At 35.9% G+C, this 14468-nt stretch overlaps 1 protein-coding gene across 1 annotated transcript in view; it reads left to right on the top strand.

Annotated features, from left to right (window-relative positions):
• Positions 1 to 14468, top strand: part of LOC145671196 (116 kDa U5 small nuclear ribonucleoprotein component) — a 102143-nt gene that overhangs the window by 56757 nt on the left and 30918 nt on the right. Inside the window, exons 12-15 of the mRNA XM_081740047.1 lie at positions 458 to 624; positions 5124 to 5303; positions 8797 to 8974; positions 9223 to 9394. Coding sequence (XP_081596173.1) covers positions 458 to 624; positions 5124 to 5303; positions 8797 to 8974; positions 9223 to 9394 — 697 coding nt within the window. The remainder of the gene's footprint in view (positions 1 to 457; positions 625 to 5123; positions 5304 to 8796; positions 8975 to 9222; positions 9395 to 14468) is intronic.

The following is a 14468-nucleotide window of genomic DNA, read 5'->3' as shown; positions in this document are numbered from 1 at the left end:
ACTCATTTGGTTTTAAAAAATGGACATGTTTGAGAAACCCCATGAGACAATGGGTATAGTGTTAACAGTACAGGCCAGTGGCAGCAAGTGTATGGCGTGGGACATGTTTTTAAATGGTAACAACTGGGTCCGTTGCTGGTTGTAGACGAACGTAGGACTGGTGTCTGGTATCACTATCTCGTAGCAGACTGGGTATATCACACCGTGTTACACTTCATCTCACGTAAGATGTTATCTTCTGAGGCAAAGAATGCACTTCAAGTAGAAATTCAACTTATACCAGTGTTTGTAAGTCTTATTTTAATGAAGTCTTTTATAAAATATCTCAATAAGTCAGATTTAATTTTAAAAGAATGTGTAGAGTTTGCACTATATTTGTAGTTTGTAACGTGATAGGGGCTATATTATGCTGTGCGGGTATATAACAAATTTTTAATTTATGCATTTATATTTGAAGGTACAAAATTGAAGTGAATCGAGTTCCAGCGGGGAATTGGGTCCTTATTGAAGGAATTGATCAACCTATTGTGAAAACATCAACAATAACAGACATAAGTATCGATGAAGACTTGTATATATTCAGACCTTTGAAGTTCAACACACAATCAGTAATTAAAATAGCAGGTAACATTTATATTTTCTAAAGTGGTTTATTTAGCTTTACTAAAAACAAAGAAATCAATTTTCATTATGTATTATGTGCCATCATTGCTTTCTTATTGCTTCATAATATATTTTTATTTTTTTAAAAATTAATTTATATATTTTTCCATTCTTGTTTCTCATTCAATTATTTTACATGTATTGATTTCTTTGTTTCCGTAATTATCCCTTCCCACTCCTGTGCTCTTATCGACGAACATATCCCCAGTATTTTACCTTCTCTGTGAAACATACAGTTGGCATAGTTAATGCAGAGTAACGTGATAATGTTTCCAGATTGGAAGTAGAGTATTTAGTATAGGAAGACAGAATTAATGGAACAGGTTAGTTGGCAAGAGTACAAGAAAGGGAAGCAATAAAGGAAGAGAGCAATTTATAGACGTATAATTGTATGTAAAATAATTGAATGAAAAACTGGAAATGTATAAATATTTAAAATGTTAATAATAAATAAATAAATAATAAATTATTAACTAATAAAAATAAGGCTAGTGGTGAGATATGTATAGTGGTGACTTGATAAAGTCAAACTAATCTCGAGTATAAATGAAAATTACGAATCGACATGATAGTACGAGTAATTCGCGGACCAGTTGGTCATGTGTCTTTTAGTCTGATTTTCGGGGATATTAGAGGGTCTGGAGGGAGGCTTTTGAGAATACTCGAGGGGAAAATTTTCTTAAATGTACTGTTAAGCGAGTTGTAGGACAGAGAACTGAAGAATCTTTACTTTGCAAAAGTAAGTATTAGTTATTGTTGATACGATTTGCAAGAGAATAGATAGAGATTTCTCCGACTTAGAATGCTGGATGATAGGTATATTTAAGAATTCAAATGACTTTCGAAGAATCACATCATCCAGAATTGTAGAATGTGTGTAATTTTTATTGTGATATGGGAAAGTCAAACTAATCTTGAGTATAGGATAGGCGTTATATCGTGGGATCTGACATTTCTTTGGTGGTAATATGGGGTGTTTTAGCAAACAAGTAGGGGTTATGTGAAGGTCGTTTCAAGTTGTTTGGTGAGTATTGAACTTAGTCTGAAAGCTATGAAATTACGTACGAATGTGATAGTACTGATAGTGAAATTATCGAATTTAATACAAGAATAAAAGAACACACCAGAGGGTCCAAACAGAAAAATTAAGTAATGTCAGGCTTATCTAAAATATATATATCTCTGTCGCCCACATAAAGCATAGGTGTTTGAATCATATTTTATACGTACAAAAAATCCGCTCTTAATATCTAATGAAGGATCTTTAAATAGGAGATGGAATTTAATTATAGGAAGCTTTATTAACAAACTATAATGTTACATAATTGATACAACAAGAGTTATTTTATTCTATTTATTTATTTTTTTTTTAAAAGAATAGGTTACATGAAGATGGGGCGGAAGTTAATGCTTTCGTAGGGGGAAATCGCGCATGTTGCATAATGTTGGTTGGAAAAGAGGTAGAAAAATGCCTGTGGAGGCCGAGGAGAGCGGAAGGTAATATATATATGTAAGGCAAGATGTTGGGAACATGATAACAATGGTTCTGGATGGATTGGATTAACACAGGATAAGATCGTTGGTGGGATTTTGTTTCTGTGGCGTTGCACTTGCGAATTCCTTAGCCTATAGAGTTTTTCACACTCTAGGTTTTCATTGTTGTGCATAAAATAAATGTCAGTATGCATAACTCTGCTAAGCCTTTGTACTGACTTTCGTAGCAAGTTGTTTAATGTAGTAAAGTAAATCGAAAGTTGTGTATCTTTTATCACTGTTCCTTCGCTTATATCCTTGAAAAATACTTCCTGGACTCTCACAGTAGTATACTGTACAGAGTATTTCTGAAGTAAATGTCACTTTAAAAATTTTATTATAATGAAACCACTTTACCTGTTCTTTTGTGTATATGCGTGTGTCACATAATGCGTGGATCCCTAAGGGTTTTTTTTTTTTTTTTTTTGTGATAGAATGAAAACATTACATGGAGTCAATGTGAGCGCCGTGTTAATGAGACAAACATCCATATGGTAATCTAGTTCTTGCCAGATTGGTTAATATGTTTGGTGTGACCTAACTGCGGCTTCAAACCTCATTTACAGTTCATGAAGGTCTCGTGGAAGAGGGGCAATAAACACTGTCTTTATTGTAACTGACAAGAAAAAATCCAATGGGGTTAAATCTGGTGATCTTGGAGGCCCTTTCAGAAGAGCATTGTCTGAAGGATCTATTCGTTTGATCCAACATTCTTGAAGCACTTCATCGAGATACACATGAACTGCATAGTGATAGTGAGGTGATGCGCCATCCTGTTGGAACAGACAATAGGTTGAACCCTCATTTAGTTGTGGCGTCAACAAAGCTGAAGTATGTCGAGATAAAATATGCCTCCGATTTAACACGGCATAAAACACATTCCGTTTTTGAGAATTTTGTTCATGTTCAATGACTATGTGTAAATTTTCTGTTCCCCGAATTCGATAGTTATGTCGATTAACATTGATGTGGAATGTGATTTCATTACTAAAATTCATGGGATCGAAAACACCACCTAATTCTTGAAAATGAGAGGCAAACATAAATTGTTCTTTATCGTTAGCCTTTTCTGTTGATGAAGTACAATGGGTGTTTTCGTACAACCCTCCAAACTCTCTGATACAGAATTCCTAGCTCACGACAAGTTCTGCACTTGGACTTTGTAGGACCATTGGAAGAGCTCTCATACATGCTCAACACTTTCATTAGAGACTGCTGGGTTTCCGGTTCTTTTCTGTGGACATAAACAACCAGTTGTAACAAATTGTTAGTGCCATTTCTTTGTCGACTTCTTGGAGGAAGCTATCTTAGCTGTATCCCGTTCGAAATGAGCGTTGCACTTGCATAGCACACTGTTTCTGCGTACTTCATCAGGTAGAACGCTTTTTCAGCACCACCAAACTCCATTAATATTGCGCGAATGGACAACGCCTCATGCAGTCAATATTTGGAACAACAAAAACCTGTAATGGAACAAAGCAATAATAATACTAATAATTATTAATAATAATAATAATAATAATATAATAATAATAATAATAATAATAATAATAATAATAATACCTGACCAGCGAACGAGTTCAAGCGGCTGGTTTTGGAACTAAAATTCAAGCAGCAGTGTTTCTAACCGGATTACTTGTAATCAATCTATCACAGTTCTTTTTGTCCTGTTCGTAATAAACCACTTCACGCATATATTCAAGTCAGGGGCAGATCCAGAGGGCGGGGCGATCGGGACGATTCCCCCCCCCCAGAATAGGATTTTTTTCTTTAAAAATGAAACCTAAGAATTTTCACCTTTGTATTATAAATGAAAAATAAAACCTAAAATAGGTGGGCCTTACTTTTTTGTTTTACGTTACAGAAGTCAAATAAAGCAATAAATTGCGAGAAATTACTTACATTGGCGTTCTTGCTAAAAAAAGAAAAAAATAAATAAATAAATAAAATAAATAAATAAATAAATAAATAAAAATGTCCACCTTCGAAATTGCAGGTGGCCATTTCTGTTCTGGAAATTGCAGACAATAGCTACTTGTCCTTTTCTAAAGTTGTTTTACTTTTTTGCAATACACTCTTACCTTGATTTAATTTTGAACGACTGCTCCCCCAAACATTCAGCCTGGATCCGCCCCTGGCTCAAGTTAAGACAAACCGTTTCAAAAGTTATTGAAGTTATTTGGTTATTTGCAGAACGTCTTAAGTAACAAGCAAAAGAACAACTACAACAAAAATACACCCTCCAAATTAACTTGCGAACAAACTAACGAGCAGCGTTTTACAGGCTGCTCCTGTTTTATAATGACATCGAATAAAACGTAATCAGTTTTTATACAATCTGTATAATACACGGTAGAAGCTCACTAAATTGTCAATTGTGCTATGTTGTTCTTAAATTGGTATTTTTCATTCATATATCACTATTCACAATACATCTGTATTACTGCAGGAATGGTTCACTACAACCACATAACTTACGACGTTCTTTATTAAGCGGAAAGAGATTAGCTATATTTAACATCCAAACTGCAACTTTTAAAAACCGTTGGATACACTGCAGAGTGAAACTCTCCGCTCCCCTGTCTCACCGCCCTTCCAAGAAACTGATGTAAACACAACAGCAGCTCCATCCTCCCAAAACCGCACTGCTATCCTGGTCAGGTAATAATAATAATAATAATAATAATAATAATAATAATAATAATAATAATAATAATAATAATAATAATAATAATAATAACAACGCCTTAGGGATCTGAGCATCATATGTAACTAACAACATAAAGTGCAAATATTTCTACGTGTTTCAAGTGGGAGTTATTTTGGAAACACCTGGTATTTTTTAGAAATTAGTCGATAGCTACAACTGTTTTTTCTTTTCTTTTTTTTCTCTCACGTTTCTAATTCTGTTATTCTCTTCTTTCTAGTGGAACCTGTAAATCCATCTGAGTTACCGAAGATGTTGGATGGTCTAAGAAAAGTGAATAAGTCATATCCACTTCTAGCCACGAGAGTTGAAGAGTCCGGCGAACATGTGGTTTTGGGAACAGGAGAATTATACTTAGACTGTGTTATGCATGATTTGAGGAAAATGTACTCAGAAATAGGTAATTATTCTCGTAACTAATATCGCTTCGAACTTTGTTCTTTAAAAAACAGTTGTCCTCAGTGTTTCAAGTTTGGGATCTACATCCAATAATATATAACTTCAGGGACAGGAGCAGGCTTTCCTTTTGCCGTATGCGCATTCATTTGTATGAAAATAACTCGTATATCGAGATTTTAGAATATAAGCTACATGTTACTCATAGTTGTTACTTGTTTAGATGTGCTCAGAGACACACAGGGAGGAGGAACTAGATAACATAATTTCGTTTTCGCATTTAAACATGCACTTACTAACTTTAGTTGGAAAGAAAAGAAAGTGAATGGAATGAAGAAAGACCTGGCTTCTCTAAATCATAGGTTACCAACTAAGTTACAAGGAAGTTAGTTAATTCGGTACTTTTTTTTTTTTTTTTTTTTTTTTTTTAGTATAATGGGAGATTTTAATTTTTTATTTTGGTTGATGAAGAAACTGCTGTTCCTAAATAAATTTATCTTCGCAACTAAATAAATGGATACTTACAATGTGTGAGCAAAATCTTCATCACAATCTCATTTGGATAATAATAACCTTAAATTATTTGCTTAATCGTATTTTTTTTTCTTTCTTAGATTATGAAAACTTGTAGTAGGATGTCATGATAATGAGGGAAACAGATGTGGCAAATTATATGTTAGGCGGTTTAAATAAACGCTACGAATACAGTAATATCAAAATGTTCCTTATTGTAGATGAAAAAGCAGTATCTCAGGCTTTTTAACATTATTATTATCGTGTTGTATTTTGAATTACTTAAAAAATGGTAATTTTTCACTGCATTGAACTTCACAAAATTGTTTGCTGATAAAAACAATTGTACTTTTTCATTGTGGTACACTGAGTCATTCTTAGATCTATTAAACAGATGGACACAACGCAATCGGATTGTTACTAATCTAATACTTTGAGTGGTTAGTTATGTTACTCTTTATTATTGAAACAGGATATTGTTTCAATTTGTAATTCATTCGAAAATGTCCAAAATATGCTTGTGAAAATTTGCGACTGCACTGCACGATTGTAAAAAGAATTTGATTGCTTTTGAATACCAAAATATCCTTAACCAAGTTAAGTACTCAAATCATTTGGAGTCAGGAGAATTAACTTTACTTACTTTCTGGCAACTTAGAACAGCATTAGTCTAAATGGAATAAATTTCGTACACAATTACGTTCAAAATCGTTGCAAACATTACTAATATTCACAGAGCTCAGTATTGAGTTTTTATGCGAAACCCCAATATTTTATCCGAATTTTTAAATAACTGTATTTTTGCAATTATTTATTATTATTATTATTATTATTATTATTATTATTATTATTATTATTATTATTATTATTATTATTATTATTATTATTATTATTATTTATTTTACTTACGGTTAAATAAGAATCAGTAAAGAGAATACAGGATTGCATTGTTTGTGAATATAATTCTACAATATGATGTGTCTGTGAAAGAGCGTCAAATTGAAGTAGAAAGAAATAAAATTACATATATAGAATTGATTTGTATATGTAATCTTATACATATAATCTTCTAAATACATTATGTTGAATGAAAAATTAGAGAACGGAATAGGATTAAGTAGTAGCTCTCCTCACTCGTCTAGTGGGTAGCGCGTATGCCTTTGGTACACGATATTTCGAGTTTGATTGGGAGGACATTGAACGCATTACAGTGGTGCGAATTTCATCTTAAAGTGTAGATCCACATTTCGTGTAGTCTCCGCGTTGAAGAAGGATGCTACACTTCCACAAACTTACAAGAATAAGTGGTTTTCTCATAATTACTCATTGAAACTGTGGGATGCATATTAACAATTTAGAAAGAAAAAGAACTCCTTTTCTCAAGCATTCAGTACTTGCGAAGATTATTTACGTACTCAAATGGTCGTCATGATTACGTAGCGTTTTCGCGCTAATGGCTGTTAGAATTAATTAATTGAGAGAAATCTTCAGCATATCATTGGTTTAGCAGCGAATAGGCACTGATGAAGGAGCGAGTAACACTCCGAAACTTTGCAAAAATTGTGCGTTACTGGATGCTTCTGGTAAAGAGTATTGTTGTTTTAACTAGTTTTCTGATGTTAGCAGCATAAACTTTGTTCCAGTAGAATTTCCATTAAAGTTAAAACTTCATAGCTTACAAATTAAAATATAATCTTTCCCATATACACAATGTAATCAAAAGTATCCAGACACCTGGCTGAAAATGACTTACAAGTTCGTGGCTCCCTCCATCGGTGCTGCTGGAATTTAATATGGTGTTGGCCCACCCTTAGGCTTGATGACAGCTTCCACTCTCGCAGGCACACCTTCAATCAGGTGGTGGAAGGTTTCTTGGCGAATGGCAGGCCATTCTTCACGGAGTGCTGAACTGAGGAGAGGTATCGATGTAGGTCGGTGAGGCCTGGTACGAAGTTGGCGTTCCAAAACATCCCAAAGGTGTTCTATAGGATTCAAGTCAGGACTCTGCAGGCCAGTCCATTACAGGGATGTTATGGTCGTGTAACCACTCCACCACAGGCCGTGCTCGATCGCTATCCGAATTGCTCTTCAACAGTGGGAAGCAAGAAGGTGCTTAAAACATCAATGTAGGCCTGTGCTGTGAGAGTGCCACGCAAAACAACAAGGGGTGCAAGTCCCCTCCAAGAAAAACACGACCACACCATAACACCACCTCCTCCGAATTTCACTGTTAGCACTACACACGCTGACAGATGACGTTCACCGGGCATTCGCCATACCCACACCCTGCCATCGGATCGCCACATTGTGTACCGTGATTCGTCACTCCACACAACGTTTTTCCACTGTTCAGTCGTCCAATGTTTACGCTCCTTACACCTAGCGAGGCATTTACCTGCGTGATGTATGGCTTATGAGCAGCCGCTCGACCATGAAATACAAGTTTTCTCACCTCACGCCTAACTGTCATAGTACTTGGAGTGGATCCTGATGGAGTTTAGAATTCCTGTGTGATGGTCTGGATAGATGTCTGCCTATTACACTTTACGACCCTCTTCAACTGTCGGCGGTCTCTGTCAGTCAACAGACGAGGTCGGCCTGTACGCTTTTGTGTAGTACGGCTCCCTTCAAGCTTCCACTTCACTATCACATCAGACACAGTGGACCTAGGGATGTTTAGGAGTGTGGAAATCTCGCGTACAGACTTCTGACACAAGTGACACTCAATCACCTGACCACGTTCGAAGTCCGTGATTTCCGCGGAGCGCCCCATTCTGCTTTCTCACGATGTATAATGACTACAAAGGTCGCTGATAATGAGTACTTGTGGCAGCACAATGCACCTAATATGAAAAACCTAGTATGTTTTGGAGGGTGTCCGGATACTTTTAATCACATAGTGTATATTATTATTATTATTATTATTATTATTATTATTATTATTATTATTATTATTATTATTATTATTATTATTATTATTATAGATATAAAAGTAGCAGACCCTGTGGTGGCTTTCTGTGAAACTGTTGTTGAAACCTCATCATTAAAATGTTTCGCCGAAACACCTAACAAGAAGAACAAAATAACAATGATTGCTGAACCTCTGGAGAAAGGATTGGCAGAAGATATTGAAAATGAAGTGGTTCAAATTACGTGGAACAGGTGAGTAGTAATACAAATATTTTTTTAAATGGCTTTGATATTTTTTATTTTAAAATAACGTATTTATAGCTCATAAATAAACAGAGGAAAGTAGTCGTATTCAACGAAAGAGATTCCGAAACATTAATTCTGGAAATGAATAAGTACGGTCTTAACAAGAAATTATGTATTATTATTGAATTGTATTGAAAATATCCAAACAGCAAATTGTAGTAAACATAAGAACTATATTCATATTTCCGTTACAGGAAGAGATTAGGAGAATTCTTTCAAACGAAATACGATTGGGATTTGTTGGCTGCTAGATCTATTTGGGCATTTGGACCAGATGCTACAGGCCCTAACATTCTTGTAGATGATACTTTGCCATCTGAAGTAGATAAAGGGTTACTGAACTCAGTTAAAGATTCCATAGTGCAAGTAAGTATTAAATAACATATACCTTAATGTTAGTGAAAGTGAAAGAAAGAAACACTGTGAAATTATTAGTAGGATAACAGAATGAGAACATTTGTTTAAATTCTACAATATTATTAACGTTTAACGAGAATAAAATGTTCAAAGATCAGACTACTGATGGCCAATTCCAGATGGAATCCGAAAAGTAAAATCGGAAAATTCCAAAATTCGGAAAATTTCCGGATCTCAGAAAAAATCCGGAATTCTCCCAAATTTCGAATTTTTCCGAAATCCGGAAAGTGAAATTTCTGAATCCGGAAAATTTTGGCCATCCCTAAATCAGACATACCAAGCGGTGGATGTCACTGAGTAGAATACAATGATACGCGATATTATAAAAGTTTTATGCGTAGTTCTCGAGAAAATTGAGAAAAACAAATTATTTTGTAAACCTAAAATTTGATGATGATCGAAAACTACGCCACCTTGTAAGGTGAGACTGATACGGAAGGATACCTTTTTGAAGTTCATTATGATACTAGCAAGATGGTTAATGAGATAATCCGAAAATTATGATAACTCGTAAACTTTATTTTGTATTTTACTAAAATATTGTCCTAAGATAAGGCACATACAGTTGGTAGTCACGTCGAGCTTAAAACGAACATACTTACGGATATATTCTGATGCGTAGTTTCCAAGAAAATCAACAAAAACGAACTTTTATGACGGTAAAAAGTATGCTGTTCTTTACCGATAATAATTGATAGTTCTGCTGGAACGAATTGTTTGTAGCTATATTTATGTATTGTATACGTAAAAAATACTCTCTTAAATATCAACTTTCTTTTCCTAGCAGTGACACACGTACTCCTAACAGTTACAAACACACTACTTTTAATTTTGCGACATTTGATTAGATATTCATTCGACTTTCACCAACATTCATGTATCTTTTCCAAAATTAGAAACCATGGATAAAAATTCACAGAGTAGTCAGAATTTCGTAATGTTGGAAGTTAGAATTCAGTAATATTTACCATTTTGACTAATTCAAAAGTACAGAGTTTAAATATGATATATGGTAGTGAACTTAAGTCTTTGAACAGTTCATCAAATATATTCAGATGAATGGGCTTCACCTATACTGTGGATATATATCAATGTCATGGCTGTGGTCGGTTATACAGCATCCAGAGATGAAACTAATGGTTCTCTCTGAATCAACAAAAGAGGAATTCTTTGTTGTGGAACCTGGAAGAAACCAGTTGAGTATCCTGCGGAACGTAATAATTCTTGAAGATAATTCGTTCAGTGTTTGAGTAGTAACTGTACCTGGTAGTTACATGAACTTATTTCATAGTAATAATTAGGAAATAATGAGGGGAAAACGAACTCAAGAGAGAAGAGAAAATAAGATAGAAAGTTAAATATTAAAACTGTGCAGTGTAACACCATAACACATCTTCCTCTTTTCCTTTCTCATACCCGCTCTGTCTCTCTCTCCCTCTTTATCTCCTGTTCTCTCGTGCAGATCCATGCGTGTCTAATTTTCTGGCGACGAACATATCTATGGAATTCTAGCATTGTTTTTATCACTTTCCCGTCTTTGCTTAATGAAGACTAATAACACATGGATTCAACCGCCTAAAATAATGGTTGCCATCCAGAAGCTCATTCAGGATACGGTACATACATAATTTTATCAACTTGTATGAGATATTGACTGTCAAATCCGAATGCGAATTTATTACAGCAAAATAAATTATGAAAAGACGTGAAACGTACGCAAGCAGTCTTAAGATGGAAATAAAATTCTTTCATAATTTTGTATTATGAAGTATCCAAAATGGGACGCAGACAAGGTTGGACGACGACAAGCTTGGACGCTTCTCAATTTATCCTCTTGCGCCAGACTCGAACGAATTCCTGAGGTGTCCAAGCTTGTCGTGGTCGATCCCGACAAGCCTGGACGCATCTCATTTTGGGTCGCTGACGACAAGGTTGGTCGACGACAAGCCTGGACACATTCCTGGGGTGTCCAAGCTTGTCGTGGTCGACCCCGACAAACCTGGACACATCTAATTTTGAGTCACTGACGACAAGGTTTACCAACGACAAGCCTGGACACACAGTGTTATCAATGTACAAGGACAACTGTTCTCTCTGATTATACTGCAGTGTTATTTTTATAACACCGTGATATTCATAAAAATCGTAAGAAGTACCACAGACATGATTATTCAATTACAATATCATATATCAATAAAAATAAAACCCGGTTTAAAATAAAAAAAAGGACTAAAACCCAAAAATGCCTAGGGTTCAAACCTATTCAAGCCATCAGGCTTTGAGGCCGCTACGTTTCGACAACACCGTTTCGGCGCCAGCTCAGTTCGGCGAAAATTTTATGTACAAGGGCACACATCCCATTTGATTAACATAAGCGCCGAGCTGAAACGGTGGCGCCGAACTGAGCGGGTCCGTCAGGCTTTAACGCAGCACCTAGTCACAATTAACCGCACATGCATTTAATACAAAAGAGAACGCTAAGACTGCTGCTATTCGCCGTGAAAAGCAATCACAGAAACTTTAAACGTGTTCACCTCTAGTGTTTGTGATTGTATTACGTGGTGAACTTTTTGGAGTTCCAATTCAAAATAGAATCAATTTCCAACTAACGTATTCATTGATTTTTCGCGTCTGAAATGTAGAATGGCGACGGTTTTCTACATGCTTTCAATTTATGCTTTAAATCATGTTCACTTTCACACGCGATCATCTAAGAAAATGCAATGTTACTCATTTGATTTGCAAGATATCTTGATCAAAAGTTGTTAATACATTCTCCTATCCTTCGACAATAAGGATATAAAACTAAACTATGATCACTCTGGCGGTTTCTTATACAATTTTTGTCCGTGCGCATCTCAGAACGTTTAGTTCCTAGACCCGGGCTTAGTAGGCCTATTGGGAAATCCGAGTCTGCAGGAACAGATAATGAAATCTAATTGGAAACTTTCGAAATGTGGACATAGAGAGAAAGGTAAATTATCAGACAAAATATATAATGAAGGAGAGCAGAAGAAATTAAGTGCTGTAACAGCAATATTAAAAAGATGGAATTAAAGATGGAAGTAGAATGGGTGAGACTACGCACTAACTGAAGAATGCGATAGGCCAGGGGGAGCGAGAAAGAAGCTTAGTATTAATGCAGACTCTTCAGATCAAATCTGTAACACTTGTAAGAAAAACAAGTATCAGCATTTAGCTGTCCGTCTGTCTCATTTTCCTTGGATTAGAGTCATAAAACTATCCACTCTTTCATACACATATGAAGCAAGAGAGTTCCACACAGAATTTTCTCTACTATTCAAGACTATATCTGTATAGCTCAAACGATTGATTCAATTCTAACATTGCAGTTTGGAAACCCACACTTGTAACATTGTTCTCCATCGAGATGGCGTCCGTAGAAAAACACACTGTGCGATATTGGAATATTCTTGGTTTATATTTCAAAATTGCTCATGTTCTCATAGTCCGAAAATAACATCAAGATTAGCACAAATACTTGTTATCCCAGCCTAATGCTGCTATGACACTGTTAGTTTCCTTTATTGTAGTTACTGGTTTAAATAAAATACAGTGATGCACCTATGAAAATATCCTAAATATGGTCTATACCCTCCTCAAAATATTCTAAATATGGCCTTTACCCTCCTCAAACCAATCTTGGGTACGGCCCTCTTTAAATCGAACCCCATTCTCAGCTTTTGAACATCTTACTAAGAGGCACGCAAACAAAAATGCTCTACATGGTCATAGATCATGATTTTTTAGATATTCCTTGTTCTTTCAGATAGTCTTCCAGAAACCAGATATACTTAATTTGCTCACCAGATGATCTCCCCAAATAACTCACTTCCATAATTGTTCATCAAAAAAGTCCAAATTTGTTTGCGAAGTGTAGGCCTACTCACGCTAATAATTGATTCACCTCCCGTAACGAAATAAGCGTTTTCACGAAAAGAATTTCATAACACTAGGCATTTAACCTAATCAAAGAAAGCATTTAACCTGATCGATGTTTAAGAACGCGCCTCTAGAGTCAGCGGTGCATGAAAACGTGGCTTTCACGGCAGAGTCGCACGGTCCGTACTTACCATGATTTTTTGGCGGAAATATTGCAACGATTGCTAAATACTGCTTGTAATTTTTTAAGTAAAACGAAAATGTTGTAAATAATAATAATCTCTTTTAATAAAAGATAAATAAATTTAAAATAATTCGAAAATCCTCTAGTAGAGGGCAGTAGCTGACTGGCGAGAAACAGCCAATAGCGATATAGATGCGAGCCATGCAACTCTATATTGAAGGGCATGTATGTATGAACTGGAAACGCCTTAACTAGTAGAGTTTGCTGGAACAGACATTTCAAATTGGGTCGTTGACGACAAGCCTGGACACATTACTCAAATGTCCAGGTTTGTCGCGGTCGATCCCGACAAGCCTGGACACATCTCATTTTGGGTCGTTGACGACAAGCCTGGACACATTTCTGGGGTGTCCAAGCTTGTCGTGGTCGACCCCGACAAACCTGGACACATCTAATTTTGGGTCGCTGCCGACAAGGTTGGCCAACGACAAGCCTGGACACATTCCTGAAGGTGTCCAGGCTTGTCGGGATCGACCCCGAGATGCTTTGACATATCTCATTTTGGGTCGCTGACGACAAGGTTGGCCAACCTTGGCGCGGTCCCATCCAAAATAAATTTATTATTATTCTTTAATTTATTTTGAAATTGTGCAGTTGTACAGGAAGTCCATCTGTAAACAAATTATTTTGTTTAAGGAAACGTAGCCAAGTGAACTTTGTGGTGGACAAACACCGTGCTCGTGGGTTTTCTCGGGGTTCCCCCGTTTCCTCCCACTTTCTTCATTCCATCACTTCATTCATCTCTCATCATCACCGCCTCCTTTAGCCTAGCCGGCATAACCGTGGGACGTAAAACTCATAGATTTCATTTCATTTTTTAAGGAAACGTAAACATCATGCCATAAGTATAGGGACTCCTATACAGCAAAATGCAAC

The sequence above is a fragment of the Thermobia domestica genome, chromosome 15 (assembly GCF_964235325.1).
Source record: "Thermobia domestica chromosome 15, izTheDome1.hap1.1, whole genome shotgun sequence".
Classification (NCBI taxonomy): domain Eukaryota; kingdom Metazoa; phylum Arthropoda; class Insecta; order Zygentoma; family Lepismatidae; genus Thermobia; species Thermobia domestica.
This window is presented reverse-complemented; position numbering and strand designations above follow the sequence as displayed.